Here is a 25,374-nt window from a genome sequence, read left to right as displayed (position 1 = left end):
GTATTTAGGGTAAAGAAAAAAAGATACAAGAAATCATTCCCTTTGAAAAATTCCAAAGCAAAGTCTAAAATAGTTGACAATTTGGTAAAAATGTATGGTTCTGTTATGATCATTTTTATGCTGAATAGAAAATATAGAGGCTAAGAAAATTATTAGCAATCTATTGAATAAGTCCAATGAAACATCGCATAAGCATAATTATCAGCTATCATTGGATTCTTATGGAGGCACAAAAGAAAAAAAAAAAAAACACTTTGGCTCTCTATTGATGTCCTAATTTGTCCCGATCTGATATTAGAAGTAACAAGAGTCAGTACTGTGTTTGATCAAAATGTGACTAAGAAATGCATAGAGAAAAATTCTTCAGTGAAAATCTTATAAAGACATTCATAGGAAAAAAAATAAACTTTCAAAATCTATGACACTTTTTCAAGTTATTTGAATTTGAATACTGACTTTCCCACTCAAACAGAATATATCATTCTCCACATAGTATAATGTGCTAACTTGTTTATATCATTCTTCATATATAAAGGTTTGTCTGATTTCAGAAGTTATTACTTCATTAATAAAAAAATACTTTAGGCATCATAAGTTATTTATGCCTTGGTTAATAAATTTTTTGGTTAATAATTTTTTTTAAAAACCAGCAAGAGGAGATTAATTTTCCTTTCTGCAGCTCTGCAACTTTAAACAGAGAAAGTCTAGAGTTGCACAGTAAAACATCAAAAAAATTTTTTTAAACAATTGCCTAGATTTCTTTAATGGCTCACCCAGAATGACCCCAGTAAAGCAAAGGAGAGGAAATTATATGGACTATTATTCTAGGAGTTTCTATCTCGGGAAATGGTTGCATTTAATAAAATATAGATTGGTAATCTGGGATTTACTTGGACCTAGGATGTGATAGTCCTAGAGAGATGTTAAAGAAGGTTGCCAGGAACATAAAATGCAAACCAAGTCCTGACTCAAAATTTGGAAATATATATAAAGCCAGGAGCAATTTCAATGCAGTCTTATCCAAATGTTACTCATCCTTACCTCTTTTTTTTTTCTTTTTAATCTATTGTCCCATATCCCTATATATTTTTTCTTCAATAACTTAATGTTTCACCTTCCCAATCCAAGACCAGTCTTTTTACATGGTCCAACTACATCTGGAATAACAATAGAATTTATATGGCACATTAAGTTTTTAAGGATTTCGCATATATTATACTATTTGATTCTCACAACAACCAGGTAACGTAGGTTCTATTGTCATCTCTATAGAATTATGTGGGCATAATTTGAGCTCAGTTTTATGAGTCAGTCAATTAGCTTTATTAGATCAAAATCCAGTTCATCATCCACTAAGCCATCTTCCCTCTTTTGTGTGCAATTGTAAAATGTCACATTTCCTGAGGGATACTCTAATTGCAAGTGTGCCTCAGGACTTTGTTCTGGGTCCTCCTCTCTTCTCCCTATCTATTATTTCAATTATTGATCACATCATCTTCCACTAATTTAATTACTACTTGATTATTTTCAAATATAGTTATTCTACCCTAACCTTTATATTGATCTCTAATCTTGCATTTCCAACAGCCTTGCAATCATCCCAAACTAGGTGTCCTATAGATATTTTGAACACAATAAGTCCAAAAATAAATTTATTCTTTCCCCTTAAGTTTCACTACGTCCTACCTTCCTTATAATTGTAGGAGAGAACACTCCAGTTTCTCAGGTACCTCAGGTTCACAACCTAGGCGTCATCCTGGATTCTTTACTTTTTCTCACCAACAACCTCACCCTCAATATTCAGGTTATTGTCAAAGCCTATCAGTCTCACCTTTGCACCATTTCTGGAATATGTACCTTCATCTCCTGATACTGCCACATTTGAACATGAGCTTTCATCAAACCATTCCTGGATAGTTATAATAGTTTTTAAGTAGGTCTGTCTGACTCAAGTCTATCCCCATTCCAATCCATCTTCCATTCAGACACTAAAATGATTTTCCTAAAACAAAAGGCTGATTCTCTCTCCTTCTCTCCTTCCCTTCCTTCCCTTCTCCTCCCCTTCCCTTTCCTCTCCTGTCTCTCCTCTCATAATAAAGGCCAGTGGTTTTCTATTGACTCTAGGGGAAAAAAAAAAAACTACATAATGTTCTGTTTGGCATTAAAAATTTCATAACCTGGGGCAGCTAGGTGGTGCAGTGGATAGAGTACCAGCCCTGAATTCAGGAGAACCAGAGTTCAAATCTGGTCTCAGACATTTAACACTTCCTAGCTGTGTGACCCTGGGCAAGTCACTTAACCCCAGACTCAAAAAAAAAAAATTCATAACCTATTCCCCTCCTACCTTTCCATTCTTTTTGTACTTTACTCCTGGACATAATTTTTGATTCAGTGACACTGGCCTTATGGCTATTCAATAAACAAGACACTCTACCTATAAGCTCTGGACACTTTCTCAGGCTCTCCCTCCATACCTGGAATACTCTCCCTCCTCAAGACCACCTATTGATCTTCCTGGCTTCCTTAAAGTTTCAACTAAAACCCTACTTCCAAAGCTCTCTTAATTCTAAAATCTTCCTTCCTTTAATGATTTCCTATTTATCTTGTCTATACACTGTTTCATACATATTTGCATATTTTCTTACCCATTAGAATCTAACCTCCTTGAGAGAAGAGACTGCCTTTTGCTTCTGTTTGTATCCCCAGTACTTAGCATAGTGACTGGAACATAGCAGGTAATTAACAATTGTTTATCAGTTGAATTAAACACTGACACTTTTGAGAATATACATGAAGGGGAATCCGAGAAGGTACTGCTGAATGGTGGAAAGAGCATTGTATATAGACTCAAAAGAGTTCTATTGCTATAAGTACAATAATTTTGAAATATATGTCATCTAACTCCAAGACTCAGTTTCTTTGTTTGTAAAATGTATCTACTCTGTTATAAGATTGTGATTAATATAAAATTAAATATTATATGCAAAGTTTAAAATAACATGGCATACTGACTAGACAGATGACCTCAATCCAGGAACCCTTGTCAAATCCCATTTTAAAAATTTATAAACACATACACAAACAATACTTACCAAGATCATACAAACAAATCACACATATATACATACTATCTGTACATATGTATATGTATATATATTGGGCAAGTCATTCAGCTTTCTAAACAATTCCCAAAAACTATAAGTTGAAGAAGATAAAGAGGAAGACTTAATAGAAATCAGAACAAATGGGTTCTAATTCCCTTCTCTGTTAGAAATGCACCTTGTAACTTGAAACAATGACAACCTCTAATTTGTTAAGTGTTTTAATGTTTCCATGGTTTGTTTCCTCTACTAACAGCCCTGTGAGGTTAATCATAACAAATATTATTTTTTCCATTTTGAAGAAAACTGTCTTGGAAGTAATGGCAATAAACTAAAATAAGTGTGGAAACAAAGGTTTGAGCTTCTGAGCATATGAGTTTATCAACCAATGCATGCCAAATACATACCAAATTGAGACCAGATCTTCTCAGCTTGGCACAGTGGGGGACACATTTTTGTGCATTAAAAGTAAACAAATAACAGGATAGAAGTCAGGATAGAAGATTAGGTGATCTGATTGCTAATTGAAGGAAAGATTAGAGGGTTTCAAGTTAGTTTTAAGAATTGATAGGAAGGAAAGTGAACAGATATAATTCTCTGAAATCAGACAAAGAAGTGTTGCACTCCTTTCCAGTTGTCCATATTCAGTCAAAGGAATTAAACAATAACAGATGGACCAATACTGGGCCAGTTTTCACTTAGGGTACATGGGTTTCTTAGATGCAAAATTATGAGAAAATTCTTTGCATCACTCTTTGGATACAAATGAGTTGCTGATCACAGCCTAGATCCTAAATTTCTCTAACTAACAGGTAGAATTGGCCCAGCTTTCCATCTACACAGGGGTAGATTCAAACAACATTATAAAGTTTTCTCACAATTTCCATGATTAAAGTTTTTCACAAGACAGAAATTGGACTAGATTTGTAATTGAGTAGAAAGGGAACTGAATTAGATCCAGAACTGAAGAAAAAGAAGGATTCAGTATAGTTCACTCAATTCCCACAATTCTCTAAGGAGATGATCTGATTCTTCAGTGATTCCATACAGTTAAAAAACACTGCCAGGACTTAAACTTAGATGGTCTGATCCTGAGAGGAATGGTCATTCTACTATATCACATTATAAGTCACAGAACCTCTCTAGACCTCAAATCAACCATCTGTAAAATAGGAATGTTAGGCTAGATAAATGCCAAAGTTTCTTTCAGTTGTAAATATTTATAAATATAAATAAAATAAATCTAATTACTGCAAAAAGGCATTGAATTTATTGTCACCACAGATATTTAATCAGAAACTTGCTATTGGTCCAATAGGGCTATTGAAGGAGGAATTTTTGAATTGGTAGGAATTTATATCTTTAATTTCTCATCTCTGATATTCTATGACCATAGTTTTAGTTCATACTTTTCAGCTATCATAAGAATTGTAATTTGAAGAGAAGAATTCATGATAAGAAAAGTCAATAGTAAGTTCTATGATAAAATTCATGTAAGAATCACTCCTCCCATCTGCATGGAAAGAGAAGAATCATCACTTAAAGAATGCTTTATTAAAATATTAAATAGAAGCACAGACAACTGTCTGGTCCTAGGAAATATAATGACTTAACATGTTTGATTTTTTGAACTATTCCATGGAACATGAGAATACTACTAATTCTAGGCACAAAAAGGTAAATTGAATTTGAAGACCTCCTTAGATCCATTCAGACTCTTAAATAATTTTACTCTTAGAGTGTATGGTAAAATGTGTTCCCCCAGGTTTTTTCATGCCTTTTCTTATTGGACTGTGTGATTAGCATATTCACAAAAAGAAAATTGTAGTTTGTTTACAGTAATAATTTACTATGAGGAATCACTGTGTAAGTATTAAAATGACATTGCATGTATTAGTCTTCTCTGACTTCATCTCTTGTTCCCTGCCTCCCTCCTTCCTTCCCTTCTTCCTCCCTCCCTCCCTCCCTCCTTTCCTCCCTTCCTTCATTCTTTCCTTGTTTTCCCCCTCCCTTCCTTCCTCCTTCCCTCCTTCTCTCCTTCCTCTCTTCCTCCCTTATCACCTTTAAAATCTCATCTGATTTCTAATATATTCCAAAAGTAAAATATCCCCAAGTATAGCTTTTAAATATCTTTGCTCCTTTTCTCTAGACTTTTAAAAATGCTTATATTAATTAACAATCTCTATCTTGGCCCTGAAAAGGCAGGAAAAAGTAAAAACAATATTGTGTCAAAAATACAAGCATGAAAGGGACACGAGTGTTTCCCTTTTTTCCCTCACAGTTGTCACCTTTAACACTTTTAAGGGCAGCATAGCAAACATCTGTACATTTATTTGAGTCTTGTTTTCACTTTGTCCTTGTAATGTTCTGTTGTAAAATGGACTGGCAGTTTAACTCTGAGGGTGATTTCCTTACACACAGAGAACTGGCTTTGATACTTTTGATTTTATTTTGCACTTCTGTTTTTACTGGCAACATAGGACCTTTATGCACCTGAGCATAAACTTGTAGGCCTGTTAGTGATGGGTTCTTGCCAAAGTATAGTATTAATGGCACTCTGAAGGCTGAGGCTAGTAGCAGGGGGATGCTTAGTTTGATAAAAAGGCTGGCTGCAGATGCAGATTGTCTCAGTGGTATAGGAAATTATGCCTGAAATAGAGGAATGTATCCATTTAGCAGACTTTAGAATAAAAGAAAAGCAAGAATTTAAAGTAAAAACAATCTTTTAAAATGAGCCTATATAAAACTGTTCATTTTTTTTAATGGCATAATAACTAATTATATTTTTGATCTTTCCTCATGTTCTCCTGGCTAGGAATCAAAAGGTCTTGTCTTTCTAACTGGTCTGATATTTCAACCAGAGTTTCTGGTCCCCAAACTTCCTGAAGTTTTCTGGAAGGAAATTAATATTTATAATTAAAGATGAATAAACTATATACTCTATTCCACTAAACTACAAAGGAGGTGGGTAGAGCCCTTCAATCAATATCCCTCTGTTTTAAAGTAAATTGTTATTTTGCTTCAGTTTTTTTTTTCCTACCAAAGAAAATGATCTTTAGATTGGGAAGAACAGAAGAAAAGAGGGTAGCAACCCATGATTAGTAAGGACACAGTAAGAAAGTACTAATCTTCAGTAAGATCTAATCATCAAGCTTGGATTAACTATTTCCTAGAGTAAAATAGGGACTGTGATTACTGAGTCACCATCATAAATTTTAGAAAGTTCAGAAAAGGGAGTAATGCATCAGAATGAAAGAATAATCTTACTTTTTAATGGTCTTAACTGATCTCTTGAAAAATTCTAGGACATATCATCAAGGGGAAATTTAGAAGAAGAAGCAATAAAAACTAATAACCACCATAACCAAATTCAAAACAGTCCATGTCACATTAACCTCAAATTCATTTTTTGACATAGTAACTAGATAACTAACAAATATACCTAAATTAAAAAAAATAATTTTACAAAATCACTTATCTATTTATGAAAACTATGGAGAAATATGATACCAATGCAAGGCTCTAAAATATCTACTTTAAATTCTTTTTAGAATTCAGTAAGATGTTTAACATCTGTTGAAAGGTTCCACTATCACCATTACTATTCAATATTGTATTAGAAATACTAGCCTCGGCAATAAGAGTTGAGAAAGAGATTAAAGGAATAAGAGTAGGTAATGAGGAAATCAAACTGCCATTCTTTGCAGATGATATGATGGTATACTTAGAAAACCCCAGAGATTCTAATAAAAACTTATTAGAAATAATTCACAACTTTAGCAAAGTTGCTGGGTACAAAATAAATCCACATAAATCCTCAGCATTTTTATACATCACCAATAAATTGCAACAGCAAGAGATACAAAGAGAAATTCCATTCCAAACAAATGTTGAGAGCATAAAATATTTGGGAATCCATCTACCAAAGAAAAGTCAGGAATTATATGAACAAAATTACAAGGCACTTGCCACAAAAATAAAGTCAGATTTAAATAGTTGGAAAGACATCCAGTGCTCATGGATAGGCCAAGCGAATATAATAAAGATGACAATACTCCCCAAACTAATCTATTTATTTAGTGCTATACCAATCAGACTCACAAGAAACTATTTTAGTGACCTAGAAAAAATAACAACAAAGTTCATATGGAAGAATAAAAGGTCGAGAATTGCAAGGGAATTAATGAAAAAAAAGAGTCAGATGAAGGTGGTCTAGGTATACCTGATCTAAAGCTATATTATATAGCACCAGTAACCAAAACCATTTGGTATTGGCTAAGAAATAAACCGGTCGATCAGTGGAACAGATTAGGTACAAAGGACAAAAAAGGGTACAACTATAGCAATCTAGTGTTTGATAAACCCAAAGATACCAACATTAGGGATAAAAATTCATTATTTGAAAAAAAAAACTGTTGGGAAAACTGGAAATTAGTATGCCAGAAATTAGATATGGATCCACACTTAACACCATATACCAAGATAAGATCAAAATGGGTCCATGATTTAAGCATAAAGAATGAGATCATAAATAGATTAGAGGAACAGAGGATAGTCTACCTCTGAGACCTGTGGAGGAGGAAGGAATTTATGACTAGAGAAGAATTAGAGATCATTATTGATCACAAAATAGAAGATTTTGATTACATCAAACTAAAAAGTTTCTGTACAAACAATACTAATGCAAACAAGATTAGAAGGGAAGTAACAAATTGGAAAAATATTTTTACAGTTAAAGGTTCTTATAAAGGTCTCATTTCCAAAATATATAAAGAATTGATCCTAATTTATAAGAAATCAAACCATTGTCCAATTGATAAATAGTCAAAGGATATGATCAGACAATTCTCAGATAATGAAATTGAAACTATATCCACTCATATGAGAGTGTTCCAAATCACTACTGATCAGAGAAATGCAAATTAAGACAACTCTGAGACACCACTACACACCTGTCAGATTGGCTAAGATGACAGGAACAAATAATGATGAATGTTAGAGGGGATGTGGGAAAACTAGGAGATTAATACATTGTTGGTGGAGTTGTGAAAGAATCCAACCATTCTGGAGAGCAATTTGGAACTATGCCCAAAAAGTTATCAAACTGTGCATACCCTTTGATCCAGCAGTGCTACTACTGGGCTTATATCCCAAAGAAATACTAAAGAGGGGAAAGGGACCTGTGTGTGCCAAAATGTTTGTAGCAGCTCTTTTCATAGTGGCTAGAAACTGGAAGATGAATGGATGTCCATCAATTGGAGAATGGTTGGGTAAATTATGATATATGAAGGTTATGGAATATTATTGTTCTGTAAGAAATGACTAACAGGATGAATTCAGAAAGGCTTGGAGAGACTTACATGAACTGATGCTGAGTGAAATGAACAGAACCAGAAGATCGCTGTACACTTCAACAACAATGCTGTATGAAGATGTATTCTGATGGAAGTGGATATCTTCAACATAAAGAAGATCCAACTCACTTCCAGTTGATCAATAATGGACAGAAACAGCTACACCCAGAGAAGGAACACTGGGAATTGAATGCAAACTATTAGCACTACTGTCTTTCTACACAGGTTACTTATACCTTTGGAATCCAATACTTAACGTACAACAAGAAAATTGGATTTACACACATATATTGTATCTAGGATATACTGTAACACATGTAAAATGTATGGGGTTGCCTGCCATCTAGGGGAGGGAGTAGAGGGAGGGAGGGGAAAATTTGGAAAAATGAATACAAGGGATAATGTTGTAAAGAAAAATTACTCATGCATATATACTGTCAAAAATTTTATAATTATAAAATTAATTTTAAAAAAATTTGTTGAAAGGTAAAATCTTCTAATTGGGTAGATCTGAAATACAAAAAAAGAATTATTAATGGGTCAATGCCAATTTGTATTGTACCCCAGGGATTTATTTTCCCCCCTCATGCTCTTATATTATTACCAATGATTTGGATTATCACATAAAGCATGCTTATCTCATAATACAAAGGTAAAAATGATGACTAGGGCATCTAGGTGGCACAGTTCTATCAAGCACCAGCCCTGAAGGCAGGAGAAACTGAATTCAAATCTGGCCTCAGATACTTAACATCTAGCTGTATGATCCTGAGCAAGTCACTTTACCCCAATTGCCTCAGAAAAAAAAAAAAAATTGATGGCTAGCATTTTGGATGTTACGAGTCAGAGTCTAGATAGATTTCAATAGGCTAAAACAATTTTTTAAATTTTTTAAAGATAAAATGAGAGAAAGACAGACAGAGACAGACAGAGAGAGAGAGAGAGAGAGAGAGAGAGAGAGAGAGAGAGAGAGAGAGAGAGAGAGAGAGAATCCTGCAAAATTGGGCTAAAAAAATTAACTTTACAAGTGATTTTCAAGTTCAATATGAATCGACTTGTGTGACACAAACCCACAATTCTAATCATTCCAGGCACCAAATTTTAGGAAAAATATCCATAAATTGAAGTGTATGTAGAATACACTAAGGTGAGAAGTTTGGAGACTATAACATATAATGATCTGTGGAAGGAATATAGAAAAATGTGGTTAGATGAGGAAGGAATTAAAGCTGTCTTCAGATTTTCAAAGAATTGTTATATGAAACAGGCATTAGAATTGTTCTTCTTGACTCTGGACAGTAGAACCAACTGTGTGAGAAAGTTGAGACTAAATAAAAGGGGGGGAAAGTTTGAAAACATTATATAAACATTTGTTGTTATTGTTATTATCTTAACAATTATAATTGATCCAAAAGGATAACATTACTTTTTAAAGTTATAGAGTTGTCTGTTCCCCCTTCTTTGGAGGTTATTAAGTAAAGATTGGATACTCACACAGTAGGGATGTTTTATATATATATATATATATATATAAAATTCTTTTGCAAGTACTATTTGAACTAGGTAGCCATTGAAGTCCCTTTCATTTTTCAGATTCCATGATTCTGTTAATGAAGCTAGGGAATAGTTAATAGTCTGTTTTGGTTGAAATACAGTGTGAAAAAGAGACCATTTATCAATTGGAGAATGGTTTGATTTCTTATAAATTAGGGTCAGTTCTCTATATATTTTGGAAATGAGGCCTTTATCAGAACCTTTAACTGTAAAAATATTTTCCCAATTTGTTACTTCCCTTCTAATCTTGTTTGCATTAGTATTGTTTGTACAGAAACTTTTTAGTTTGATGCAATCAAAATCTTCTATTTTGTGATCAGATCAATAATGATCTCTAGTTCTCCTCTAGTCATAAATTCCTTCCTCCTCCACAGGTCTGAGAGGTAGACTATCCTCTGTTCCTCTAATCTATTTATGATCTCATTCTTTATGCTTAAATCGTTGACCCATTTTGATCTTATCTTGGTATATGGTGTTAAGTGTGGATCCATATCTAATTTCTGGCATACTAATTTCCACTTTTCCCAACAGTTTTTTTTGCTAAGGCAACTAATTTAAGTGACTTGCTCAGGATCACACAGCCAGACAGTGTTAAATGTCTGAGGCCAGATTTGAACTTAGTCTTCCTGATTTCAGGGCTAGTGTTCTATCCACTACACCAATTAGCTGCCCCAGATTTACAATTCTTAAGGGACTTAGATTGGATTTGAACCCAGACCTTCCTGATATTTATCTTAACTTTTTATTTGTTATACCACCAGTGGCTCAACTTGTATTCTGTGCATTTTTGTTACTAATGAGGTGAGATGTGGCTTAGTAAAGGTATTTATCAAATCTGAAGTTACTGGCCTATGGCAATGGATTCCAGACCTAGTGATCAAGTGTTTTCTGCACTTTATGGAGTTAGCCTTGGAGTCAGTAATACAAAAGCCTCAAATGTCCTAGTCTCTCACCCAACTCTACCTACATATAATGGTTAAGATACTGGGCAAATCACAACTTGTAAGTGTCCCTAAGACTACAAGGCTTCAGAAAAGGAGTTGATCTCCAATTGTAGAGGGACTTTGTCACTGAGTGTAATACCCTAAACCAGTGAAATCATAGATTTGTCTGATATCATTATATAAACAATAGCTATTATTAGTAGTAGTAGTAATAAATTTCTTTTACTATGTCGACACACAAGGCATGGAAATATTTGCAAATTAAGCAATCAAATGCTTGACTCTCCCCTAATTCCATGGTAAACATGTGAACTAAATTCTATCAAGAACCACAGGTTTTACATTCATCTAGTTTGCTTAAATCTATTTAGAAAGATATTGACAATTTACAAGATGTCCATTAACCTACTATATGTTTCACCAGCACCCTAGGAGCATCACTGGGGAATAGTATTTAAAACTTTTTGTAGAGATGGGACTAGACACACATTGGTATGTTTTGGAACACTCTTTCCCATAGAGCCTGTTTCTTTATACTGCCCATACAAAGATCAACATATTTCATTTACCTTATTTATTTTTAAAATATAGTCATAATGACTTTCTACTGGGTTAGTCTTTGTAAGTGGGAGCCCAGAGATGTTTCTTCATACAGTGTGGATATCACTCATTTGATGATGATTTGTGTAGACTTTCACATTCTCAGCTCTATATACATTTTCCTGCAAGTTATGCAATTCCTGGACAATATGAAAATAACTCACATAGTGGAATTGCATTGCTTTTTCCTGAGATAAGAAAATAATCATAGCATTTACAGTTGCCACTTTTAGAAAGAAAATTTAAAAATCAGTCATCATAATGAAAAATCTTAATCCAATGCCATCAGTTGAGAAGTAAAGAACAAAAAAATTCATAATATAATGTTTTATAGTATAACTAAGCATATTACTTCTTTGCCAAAATGTTTACTCCTTAAGAGAGAAGTTATTAAAATGATTAGGTCAGCCTCACCTCCAGACAATCCAAACTTGTGTGACTCAGAATTAAATAAGTTATCCTTCCCTTCCAATAAATGATCTTTATAATACTTATGTTCCATCTAAGATGAGGGAGATGTAATCTAAAATTTTCATAAATGTAGTTCCCAAGAAATCTAACCACACTACCAAACTGTGCTTTTACTAGTTTTAGAACATGCTCACATGAAATAGGATAATACTGTAGATGTGGATAAGTTGAGGTTAACTCAAGGTACTTAGCAGAATAGAGTCTCTGAATTCAGGCCTAGTGTTTTCTGACAGTATGCTCTTTTTATGTTCTGAAATCTGTTATTCCCTCTCCAGGATGATGTTTTTCAAGTGAATAGTCCAATGTGCCTTCTAGTATTATCACATCATCAATATCATTTTATTGACAATGCTTTCAATTAACTTAACTAGTCAAAGCATTCCCAGCACCTTGCCAGGCCTGCTAATAAAAGTGTAGTAGAGAGATTATATGGTGAAAATAACTGTGTAACTGACAAACACATGTACCATGAACTACAGCCATCTGGCACTGCTGAACACAGCTGTTGGCATGGCTGGCACCCAATGGACCCTTAAAGAGCTCTGTGCTCTGTTGATACATCGCTTCTCTCAATGGAGGAAGTCAACATGGACTGTCAAGGCAGGAATGATGATGCTATATTCTTTATTACCTTTAATTAACTCTAAGGAATTGAGTTATGAAGTACCTTACCTTGCATTGTTGTTCGGGTGGGTTCTGAAAACAGAGGAATGAGCAAGAGGTAGATGAGGTAGACAAATGAAAGCCCATTGTACCGGAAAGCACATGCTGCATTTAGAAAGAAGAGAAAGGGAAAACTGTATTAGTTAAATTTCCTCAAATAATGGAAAATCCAACAGGATTTCAATGGTGTAAGCTATTACCAACTCAAGGTGCATCACTAATTAAACAGTAGCAGCAATTAAGAATTATTGATTGAATTATGGGTATCCTATGTTTTGTATTGTGGAGAATATGAAAGAATTGTAAGAGATCACCTTGCCCTCAGAAAGGTTACAATTAAAATGGGGAGGATAAAACTAAAATAAATTAACTAATGGCTAAACAATATATGACAATTTAATTCATATAATTAACATTTATTTCTTCTATGCAGTGCTAGAAATGTCAGGAAAGATTAAATGCTAAGTCATGTGATTCCTGTAAAAATACTATAGAAATTGAGAGATATGAGTTATAGGGTAAGTGATCAAGTAAGGATTTTGGCCCTGAAGGATGACAGTAATAATAATAGCAATTAGTAAGATAACCATCACCTACTAAACACTTATTATGTACTAGGTACTGCTAAACATTAGAGATAAAAAGAAAGGCAAAAGCGTCCCTGTCTCAAAAGGTCTTGACAACATGGGAAGACATCATGCAAACAAAAATTGTGTTATTCAGTAATTTTAGACTCTATGACTCTACTTGTGATTTTCTTGTCACTGGAATGATTTTCATTTCCTTCTCCAGCTCATTTTATAGATGAGGAACTGAGGCAGAGAATTAACTGCCTTGACCAATGCACAGATCTAAGAAATGTTGTGCTGATTTAAAAACTTTAAGAAACATAATTGCTGGGTAACTTAATAAGGCTAGATAGCTATTAATAAAAGGAGAGCCATTTGACTGTCTCTCTTAGACCCAAGACAATTATGGTGGCAAAGCTCACAATTTATATATGCTTCAAAGCAATGAAGAGCTACTAATGACAACATATCACCCTTGGAAAGAGAAATTACCTCTACTCAGGCCACCATAGGCTTTGGCCATCTCCACCCAAGATTGAATAGAACACAATGGACTTCCCCATTTTAGATGAAATTTTATGTAAGATTGGGTAGGGTTTGACCAAGATGAGAACAGATAATGCAATCTTTTTATGAATAATGTTCTTCAAAAAAACCAAACTTCTGGTCAGAATTCTGGAAGAAAATATCCGGATTTTAACTCATGAAGATGAGTCTTACTGATTGCAAGGCCTGTTCACTATGTTCCTTAATTGCTCAATGACATAAATATTACTCTGTGTGTGTGTGTGTGTGTGTGTGTGTGTGTGTGTGTGTGTGTGAATGCTGTGTAATTATAACGACTAAACCTGGCTCTTGAGAAGAGATGAAGTAATGAATCTCTCCTTCCCTTTATTTCAAAGGTCAAGTACTAAGGATATTTTGCATTGAATATAATGTCAATTGCATATATACTTTCCTAGGAAAGACATGATTTCAATACTATAAAAATAAATATTACCATCCTGAAGTTTTGAGATTTTGATGTCAATAAAATGGTTACTCCCTTCACTAATGTAGATCATAATTTGTACACACTTTTCATCCATCTCAATTTTTGTCCACATCTTTTCACCTATCCTCCACTGTGTTATCCAACTGATGAATTAGGAAAAAAATTCCCATCCTCCTTTCTTTGGGAATATCAATGCTAGTTCAAGTTATTCTATGTGGTTCTAGCTACATTACTAGCCTTTCACTTTAACTTGTTATACATTTTTCTAGGATGCCTTTTTCATCATTTTTCATATATAAATTATAAACAATACAGTGAATTCTATTTTTACCTGGCCAGTACCACTCAATTTTTCTTTATTTTTTTTTCCCAAGACCTGCTGTTCTGTGATGTACAACTCGTGTGAAAAGAATAGGTTTTTATGGTTGTGAACAATTTGATATCAGTGAAAATATACGTAATTTCCTCAGGAGAGATTCACCCAATGTCTTCCGTCCTATTCAATTCTATCAGTTCATTTTCACTCTGAATTCCCTTTCCAATAAATACATTGTACAGCAATCTGCATGTTGTAGGAATTACTTTGTTCTCAAGAGATGATATCTGTAAGTTCTCAGCATAGTATGTGGCACAGAATTGGTGCTTAATAAATGCTTATTCCCTCCTCAATCCATTTTTCATCCATCTTCCCTCTCATTCAGAGAGAGTGGTTATACCATTTTTTTTTCATTTTTGGGGAAATCACCAAGGAGACTTAATCTTTGTGTTTTTGATAGAATAGTGTGCTCTCAAAAAAAAAAAAAAAAAAAAAAAAAAAAAAAAAACATGAAAGCATTTGGATAACTTCATCGTCAGTAGAGAATCTTTTATTTGGATTTTTGTTATATCTTCTGACTTAAGTGATGGAATGACACTTAGAGTTGTATAAGTTTTATATACTTCTTGTTTTACATACTATTTCATAGCAATATTTGTTGGATATTCAGAGAAAGGTATTTCTGTAGTCATATCCGTCAAAGAATCTTATATAATTTTAATGACTGCATGGGAGATAGCTTATCTAAATGTTTCTTTCTTTCTTTTTTTTTTTTTTTTTTTTGTTCCACCACATCCAATGTTTTTTTACACAATTAATAAAACACAGGGATATCTGACATCCTATATGCCTGTCAATAATTCAGCTACAATAATGGCGCCTACCCTAGAATGTCTCATGAAAAATGCATTCCAATCATGTAAAGACCATTTTCATAAGAAAAAAAGGCATAGAAAAAAGAAATTCCACTTAATCCTTATTTAGTTCTTTAAATGACTTAATTGTACAAGGCATTGTCCTGGTAATATTCTAAACCAAATAGATCCTGACCCCAATGTACTTCTATCCAACATACACACATACAAGATTTGTACTGACAAATATGTAAAGAATAAAAACACTCCCAGAACAAACACACACACACACACACACACACACACACACACACACACATCCCTAAAATTTAATATTATTTTAGGAAAAAATAAAATAAAAACTATAAGGGAGAGAGAAAAGTGACAAAGGTAAATACACATAAAATAGGAGGAAAAATAGAAAAGAAAAAGAAGAGAGGGGAGGAATATGGTTTTAAGAAATTCATTTCAATATGACTTAATTTTTCAGTTTCAGATATATGATTACTGCCATATTTTATTGACATTTAAATGTTCTTATTACATTTCCAGTCTTACAACTTTAGATTTTAAAGTTAAATGCTCTCAGAACTATTTATCCTATTTTCTTCATATCCACAACAGTAGCAAACAAAATCCCATTATCTACATCAGGGGCTACAAAGTCTTAAATGCAGAGAGCCTCCATTTCAACTCAGGGCATTCAAATTGAGGATAATCTAAATTGGTAATAGCCTGAAGGGTCTTTGTTTATTTTAACAGTTGCCAAATCCGTAGATATACATTACTTAGAGAGAGTAACTTCATTAATAAATGATAAAAGACTTCTATCAATTCAGTGTTTCTATGTGGTATTTTTAAATATTCTGTACTTGTGCACTCTAAAGAGGTCAATTGCTTTTTGAAGATAAAGCCTCTCAGTGTACAAAATTTGGATCAAATTTTCAACTTCTAGAGGGTATACCAAGAATCTTTATTATAATACAATGAAAAGTAACTAAAAGAAATAGCTGCTGTTTATCTACAATGATAGAATGGGGGTAGGAGACAATTTAAAAAACTAATGCAGATTCTTATTAAGGAACAAAGGATATCTTTGGAATTAGACACAGGAAAACATTCCTAAATTCATTGTCTATTTGTGCAGTACTCTTCCCTTCATTATAATTGTCTTGTGTTTTACATCCGCTGAAGTCTCAAATTTCCCAAACATACGGGATGTGTTAGAACAGAAGCCAGACAAATGTTTCTCTTCCCTTTTCCTTTACCCTCTAACCTTGACGCCCATCATAGATATGTAAGGGTCACAGTTCCTGTCCCAAATGTTTCCTTACTTTTTTTTAATTTGTAAAGAAAGTTTGTTCATATCAACTTTTCTCACTATTGTTTAAGTTGCCAGAAATTTCTTTACATATCTATACTTAGTATCTATACTTAGTACCTAAAAAATACTTTGTTTCAAAAAAATATCAAATATCTGGGAAAAATGCAACAGAGAACAGGATCAGATAAGTGGGGCATTTTAATCTTATTCTCAACTTGTTCGGAATCTTCTACTGGCTACTAAAACAATAATGCAAATTTGTTTTCATAAATTGTATGTATATGGCTTATTTTTTCCCCAGGTGTGATTAGTTTATTATAAAATAGCTCATTTATAGGATAGCTGTGTATAAATGTCAAAATTAATGTGGATAAAAAAAATTTGTTAAATCCTTATAATCTAATCTTTTCTGGGAACCCTCAAAATAATGGGATTGATTTGGAAAAAGGACCAGGCCTCTGAAGGTTTCCTTTTAAATGTATATTGTCCAATTCTGTACATCTCTATTTTCCTCTGAAATCTGAATAATAATTAGTTGCCTTAGATAGTTTATACCTCATGGATAAAGATTATGAAAATTATCCCCTTTCTACCAGGAATCATTTGAAAACTAACTATTCAGTGTGTACTTGCTAAGTGGGAGGCACTATTGAGGGATGGGGATACAAAGTAAAAATTTAAAAATTCTTATCCTCAAGGAGATTGTATTCTACCAAAAGAAACAATGTATGTACACATATAAGTCAATACAGAGAAAAATTCAAAGTATTTTTCAAGAGTGGGGGGGAGCTGGAGGTAGGGGTGTACTGGATGAGGGAAAGAGAACAAAAAATATTTTATATAAACTTTAACCCTTAAGCTTATTTTGGAAGGAATCTTGGGGCTCTATTAATTGCTTTAAACATAATAATTTTCCAAATAGCTGTTCTAGTAGAATGTTGAACAAAAACTACTTAAAATAAACTTCATTTTAAAGAAAAACTTTGTAATACTTGGGGATTGAACAACTTGGTTGAAAAATAAAGTATATACTTTAAAGAATAATTATTCAAATGGAAGCTAGGTGGTGCAGGTGATAGAGCAGTGACCTTGGGGTTAGGAGGACCTGGATTCAAATTTAGCCTCAGATGTTTGCTAGCTGGGTGGTCCTGGGTAAATTGCTTAATCCTGACTATCTTTCCTGCTCTTCCCCTCCCTCCCCCCAAAAAAAAACCCTAATTAGTCAAGAAAATCAAATTTCTATTTTCTATTTGTGCCAATTTTTTGAACATTTTATTCCTTTTGTCCCAACTAAAATTTTCTTGAAATTTCCTTTAATATTAAAATATCTTACCCTTTACTTCACTATGTCTTATCCCAAGTACAACTTCTGTTCTCAAGATAGAACAATTTGATCATGAAAACCTAAGAAAGGTAGGCATGGCCATAATTCTAATTAATTATTCATTTGTTGCTTTTTTATTTTTATGTTTAACAAAGCATTGCTCCTCTCTGAAAAGCCATGAAAAAAATGCTGATTCCATCATTGACAATAAGGTCTCCTACTAAATCTAAATTGTCAGGGTCAGAACTTCATCAGAATATTAATTTTGAGATTTAGTTCTCCATAGTGACATGCCTGAATCTCATTGATTCCAGTGAGAACCTGCTGTGCTAGACCTGGGTCACAGTTATGAATAAATGATGTTTTCCTTTTCAAAAGTTAGATTAGCCATTTTCTCTCCCCTCTCCTCACCCCCTGTCATGGGTCTTATCTATCCATAAGCACCCAATTACAACTATGGTAATGGCAAATACCAGGGGGTGCTGCTGCTCATGTTGGCTTTATGGGAATATTTTCCTAGCAGCAATGACTTCTGAGTAACAGAATTAATTTACTGCCTGCTATGGTTTCCTTCTTTCAAGAACTTAGGAAAAAATAGATTTTTTTTTTAGTAAGCTTTTACTGTAGGCTTTAGTATATTACATATTATTCTTGGCAACAGCTCTTCTGGACTGATGTGTGCATTAGCATGAAGAGAAATCAATTCAGCCAGCAGTAATGAAGTCATATTTCTTCTGTCTTCAACCTACAAGGCTGTCTGACAGTTGTATCTTGTTGAACAACTTCTACAGCTGAAAAATTGATTACATAGCCTGGTGATCTGGTTCACGAATCTTCTTTGAGGATCTAAGTTTCATTTAACAGCTGTAGCTGAACTCATTATAGATTCTCTGTTGCAGAAATGTTGCCCACAAGGCACTCAGTCAGCAGGGGGGGGGAGACGACAAATTGACTGTCCTTTGGCTTTAGTACAAAGCTAAAGGAAGTCATTGGCAAATTTCTCCTGACAGTCTTCCCGACTTTCCTGGGGAGCATCTGTCTTTGCAAGCTTAAGTCAAGCAACATATGGAACTAACTTTTCTACTTCCAGATACTGATGTTACTGCTGGCAGAAGAGACACACCTTTTCAAAAAGTAAAGCCAAATTATTTAAAATGCTCTGGATTTTATACCACTAAAGGCAACAATGCTAATTAGAAGCAGATCATCAGCCAGAAGGAGATCTCTGCTTCCAAATCAACACCCAAAGCAATAGAAAAATTGATCCAGTGCCTTGAAAAATTAGCTTTTTCCTCAATAATCCTCATTACATTTCTACTTCTCTCTATTAAATGATATCTTTAATTTTAGACTTATAATCATAGGATCACACATTTGGGGGTGGAATGGAGAAGTAAATCCATCTTATCAGACATTATCTATAAGCCATGCTTTCATATTGATTATCTCCCATCATGACAAGAATGGAATATGGTACTTTTTCACATTTTTCCTTTACCTTATTTCCTACTTAACATTTTATCTGTCACTCTGAAATGCTCACAAAACTAGGCATGGAATGCCACAAGAATTTTTCCTAGCATGTCCCTAAAAACATACGCAGGCAACCTAGGTCTCTTAGGGGTTATCTAACTCTTCCATTTCTCTCCTCAATTTCTCTATTTTGACAAGGAGATAATTATTCTGTAAGCATGTTCTCAATTTGCTTCCTATCCCAAGTAAATAAAAATCATCTTGGATATGAATAATTAATAGATTGGCCAGAAGTAGCTTATCAGGACATCTGGATTCAACTCATGGTTCTGATCCTTTCTTGCAATATGATTTTTGATAAGTCTCTATCTCAAGTTCCTCTTTTATAAAAGGGAGATAATAAAATCTATACTGTTACTTCAGAAGGCTGCATTACATTGAGAGGAAATGCATCTTAATGGACAGAGGATTAGACTCAAAATCAGAAAGACCTGGGTTGAATTCCAAAATTGGAATAGTCACACATGGAATTTATTGCAATATTCAAGCTAGAGAAAATAGTTATGTCTGAGAAGAAGATAAAAAAGTATGGCTAACAAGAACAATGTTTAAAGTTTTAAAAGGGATAGGCATTTCTATGAAGAAATACATATTTTTTTAATATTTATAATATATTACATTTAGATAAACAAGAAGAGATGGGGATAAAATGTTCCCCCTAAATCAGTTTCCTTAGCTCAACGAACTATTGACTGTGTATAACTTTCTTAAGAAAGATAAAGTATAGTTTGAAACAAAAAGTTCAATTTTTATTTTTCTCAAAACTGGATTTCACTTAAATACTCAAAACTCTGAAACATTTTGCTAATCCTCAGCATGGCATACCTAATGTCTCGTATATAGTCTTTCCAATGAACTGTTCCATCCTGTGATTTCTCAATCAATATCACATTTATTCTTATAAAAAGCTGAAGGATTTCATCAATAATTCTAAGGCAAGCACAGCTAAGTCCCTTTTCAGTAAGTTAGTTAATTTAACTTCTCCCTAGTTCAAGAAACTTCAGTGGCTCCCTATTGCCTAACAAACTTTTCAGCTTGACATTGTTATTCACATTCTCTAACCTATCTTTCCTGCTTTATTTCATTTTAATAAATAAATGTATGAATTAAAAGGCACCATTAAGAACTCTACATAAATAACAATGGAGAGGCAAATAAAAAGAAAAGTAAAAAATATTGCCAAATGGGTCTACATTTTGTCTTCTACTTCCATACTTTTGTATATACTGTCCCCCATGCCTGAAACAAAGTTTTTTGGTTTTTTTTTTGTTTGAACTCTGATTTTCAGAATCATTAACTACTTTCAAGGCTCAGTGCAGGAGTCACTTTCTAAAGGAAACTTCCTGAGTTCCTCAATTCTTAGATCTCTCTCCATCCTCAAGTTATTAACTATTACTTACATCTTTATATAATGAAATCCATAGATGAATATATAGTCCTTAAATCCAAACAATGTTTTTGTTTGTTTGTTTTTGTTTGACTATCCCACTTAATAAATAATTCTTGAAACAGACCAATTTGATATAATTCTTTTAAAGGCATTAAAAAGATTTTAAAGAAAAATATTTAAATAATAAATTGAATGAGATCGTTACTTCTTTGACCTCTCTGGACACTCCTATACTTATTTCCCAATCAACCACAACAGAGTTCCAAATTTCTAGTGGTCTAATTTTAGGCATTTATCATGAATGATGTTTAAGATGCCCTTATTGTGGGTTGAAAAATAAATTGAAATATTCAAGAAGAGTAGAACACTAGATTAAGTGCAAAAGGTTTCAAGGTTCACTATTTGAAAATAGACACACCCTTTTGTACTTTGTTAATTTGTTTTTCTTTATTTCTTCAGCTAAAAAAGGAGGAAAGTCTAAGAACTAAAATTAAGTCTGTTTTTGTTCTTTAAAAAAAAAAAAAGGAAATTAAACAGGGGTTGAATTAGATGATAATCTAAGGTCCACTCTAATTTTTAACATCCTATAAATCTACAAATAAAAAAAAAAGTCATTGGCACACAAAAGTTCTGAGCCAATAAAATCTAAGGCTATACATCAAATTAATGTTACATTCAGGAAACTAAATAGGTGAGAGTACATTGGAAAAACAAGATGGAAAGGAAGACATAGATTCTGATTAGCCTGTATATAAGCCTTTTTACTATTTTTAAAAGCTCACTATCCTCTTCTTAATACAGATGATGGATGGACAGTGAGCAATTCTAATTTTTCACATAGAAGCAACTAGAATGCATTTTTTTTTCTTTTTCCCCTAAGCTCTCATCTGGAATCTGTTAAATTTTGCAGCAGTTTGCCTAGAAATACAGCCTAAAAGTTAGGGGAAAATAATTTCTGGCTTCTTGTTTAAGTTTTCTTGAGAAATGCACCTTAGGGACATCAAAACTTCTTTCTCTAAACATCATCCAGATAATAATAATAAAGAGAAAAATTAAATGGGAAAAATAAAGCAAAATACTCCCAATTGACTGTGTAAAAATGTGTGAACTCCTTCAGGGCAGGAAATGTTTGGTTTTTACTTTTTTATCCTAAACCCCCAGCACTCTGCCTGAACACTTAGTAGGACTAGCAAAGTAATTTTTTGATGAATTACAAACTTCACAGATAGAAAACCTAACCTGAATTTTTCTTTTAACTTCTAGGTAATAGAAATCTTTGCACTCCGCCAGGTTCTTGAAGATGAGGCTTTTTTTTTTTTTTTTTTTTTTTTTTTTTTTTTTTTTTTTTAATGAGTGCTGAAAGATTGATTCCACATTTCACTCAACTCTTTTCAAATTTCAAGATGATTGTAACTGCATTTCTTTCCTCCAAAATGTCCCAGCTTTCATCACTAGGAAAGTTATCAATTTAATTCAACAAATATTTATGAAATGTCTATTGTGGACAAGATGTTATAGTAAGTACTGGATATAAAAAGACAAATATTTAAAAGATCCCTTGCCCATAAAGGGTTTATATTTTTATGGGGAAAGGTAGGATACAATCTGTACATAAGTAAATATAAAGTATATACACCTTTTCAAAAAAGTTAGTTCAATGAACATGACAAAGGGAGCCCCGAAACTCTCACTCTCTCTCTCTCTCTCTCTCTCTCTCTCTCTCTCTCTCTCTCTCTCTCTCTCTCTCTCTCTCTCTCTTGGACTTTTGGGGGAAAGCTTGGGAAACTTCCTCAGAGAAGCTCTCCCCTGAGAGACCCATCCCAGGGAATTAAGATAAAGTGGTTTCATTCTGTTATCTGGGTAGGACTAGTTGAGTCCAGGACCACTCCTATTTAGCTGGAGCTGGAGATCAAGATTTCTATCCAACCCCATTTGAATTGGAGATTAATCCTGGACCCTCATTCAATTCAAAGATTCTCTATTCTGATTCCAACTCAAATTGCTCTCTGCCCCCACCAAGAGCTACCCATATAACAAGCTTCCTTCAACCCAACTCCTTGCCGAGGACATAAAAGCAGGAATTATGCCAAGGAACTTCTCTCTCTCCTTGGCATAGCTGCTATCTTCTAACTTCTGAAAAAACATTCTCTTTTCAGCGTTACTCCCTCTTTATCTCTCTCACCTATTTCCCCAACAGGACTCTATTTATCTCTCTGTCTGGACTTCTCTGTTAGAAACTTTCTCTGCTAGAGGATTTTTCTGTCTGATCTTTACTTCTCTTTTGGGACCCTGCTACTAAGGAAGTCAGCCTGCAAAAGTTGACTTCTCAGTTCTAATAATAAATTTCTTTTGCCAATTTAACTTTTTGGGTTTGTAAACTCATTTACAAAGGACCTGCACCTACCAGATCCTTTGTAAATGAGTTTACAAACCCAAAAACCTACCAGAAGGGGGTTCCCAGAACTCCCTGCCTTGCACAGAACCTCATCAAATAGAACCTCATTATTCCCAAACATGTTCTATTTAACTCAGTGACACTGTTTCATGAACAAGGCACTCCATTTCTTGACTCTGGATTATTTTCTCAGTTTGTTCACCTTGTCTGGAATGCTCTCCTTCCTCTACTTCAATAACTTTCTTAACTTCCTCTAAATCCCAATTAAAATCTTACCTTTCATAAGAAGACTTCCTTCCCTAACTCCTCTGAATTCCAGTGCTTTTCCTCTGTTAAGTATTTCCTATGTATCCTGAATGACAGCTTCCTTTGTATATATTCATTTATTGTTCCCCCATTAGATGGTAAGCTCCTTGAAAGTAGGGACTGATTTTTTACTCTTTTCATATCCCTGGCACTTAGCAAAATGGCTAGGATATAGTTGGCCCTTAAATGTTTGTTGAACATTTCAGTTTGAGAACAAAGTCAAACAATTAAAAATACACCAGTGCAAAATAGCCTTCATTATACTAAAACCACATTGAAGTGGGAAGGCCCTTGAATAGCAGAGGAGATTAGAAATAGTGACACTTTTTTCTGCCTCACTAGTTATTACTTTATTCATTTGATTTACAGTCTTATTTGATGCAAAAACAAACAAACGATGAATTAAATGGAGAAAAGATGTCAAACTGATGAGGTTTAGAACTGGGGGTACCTAAATGAAATTAGAGTTTAATTGAGGTCTAGTGGCAGGTTCGGGGTACAGGGAGTGAAATAGAGCTCCCCTGCAATCCCTTTAGATTCAGCGCAAGGATATGGAGTTAAATGAGGTCTAGTGGCGGCACAAGAGTCACCTGTAAAGGAATTTACAGACCCGAAAACCTAGATTGATAAAAGAGGTTTATTATGGGGTTTGGAAGTAAAGTTAAAGTCTTGTTAGTAAAGTTGAAGGTACAGATAAGAGAGCACCGGAAACAGTGTTCCAGTGGACAGAGATCCTTGGCATGCCAGGCATGAGGCTGCCATGTTTGGAATCTCTGCATAGAGAGGGCTCCATTCTCGCTCTTTTATAATAGGGGGCTTTGACTACAAGCTGAAGGCGGCTTGTGAGTGTAGTCCCAGGTTGGCTCCTGGCTGGGATTCAGCCAGGGCTAAAATTTGAATTGAATTCAATGGGTTTCAGGAACCGAGCTGTCCCTACCCAAATAACAAAGATGAAACTGTTTGTGCTTGGGGTGGAGTCCCCTCACTGAGGCAGAGTAGAGGAGGTTTTCTCCTTTAAGGATTTTTCAGAGTTTTGGAGTTTCCTCTTCAAAATTAGTTTGAAAATCATTAGTTTGGAAATCCCGGTTCTGTTACATATTGACACAAGCTTGGTATCACTGATCCAACTTGGTTATTTTCTTAATTGTTATTTACACCAAAATTGTAAGATTATACATTTAGAGTTGGCAGGGACCTTAAACATCTGCTAGACTATTCTTGTTTTACACATGAAGTAACTAAAGCTCAAAGGTATTGACTTGCTCTAGTTGTCATAGATATTTGGCCTCAAATAGTAAATCTAACACTGGTTTTTGTTTTTTGGAAGGGGAGGGGTGCTACCTGTAATTTGTTTGGTTTGGGAATTTCTTTCTTAACCTTTTTCTTTTTAAAACATGTATAGACAGTTTTCAACATTCACCATTGTAAAACCCTGTGTACCAAATTTTTTTCCTCTCTCCCTTTCTTCTTTCCCCTCCCCTAGACAGCAAGTAATGCAATATATGTTAAACATGTACAATTCTTCTATGCAGATTTCTACAATTATCATGCTGCACAAGAAAAATTAGATCAAAAAAGAAAAAAAAATGAGAAAGAACAAAATGCAAGCAAAAATGACAAAAATGTGAAAATACTATGTTGTGATACCTATCAGGTCCCCAAAGTTCTCTCTCTGAGTGCAG

The 25,374-nt window shown here is 34.0% G+C and overlaps 1 protein-coding gene across 1 annotated transcript in view; it reads right to left on the bottom strand.

Moving 5' to 3' along the window:
• Nucleotides 1-25,374, bottom strand: part of PIEZO2 (piezo type mechanosensitive ion channel component 2) — a 539,935-nt gene that overhangs the window by 437,616 nt on the left and 76,945 nt on the right. Inside the window, exon 2 of the mRNA XM_074274855.1 lies at nucleotides 12,697-12,792. Within this exon, the coding sequence (XP_074130956.1) occupies nucleotides 12,697-12,792 (96 nt within the window). The remainder of the gene's footprint in view (nucleotides 1-12,696; nucleotides 12,793-25,374) is intronic.

Source organism: Sminthopsis crassicaudata, chromosome 1, assembly GCF_048593235.1.
Source record: "Sminthopsis crassicaudata isolate SCR6 chromosome 1, ASM4859323v1, whole genome shotgun sequence".
NCBI lineage: Eukaryota > Metazoa > Chordata > Mammalia > Dasyuromorphia > Dasyuridae > Sminthopsis > Sminthopsis crassicaudata.
This window is presented reverse-complemented; position numbering and strand designations above follow the sequence as displayed.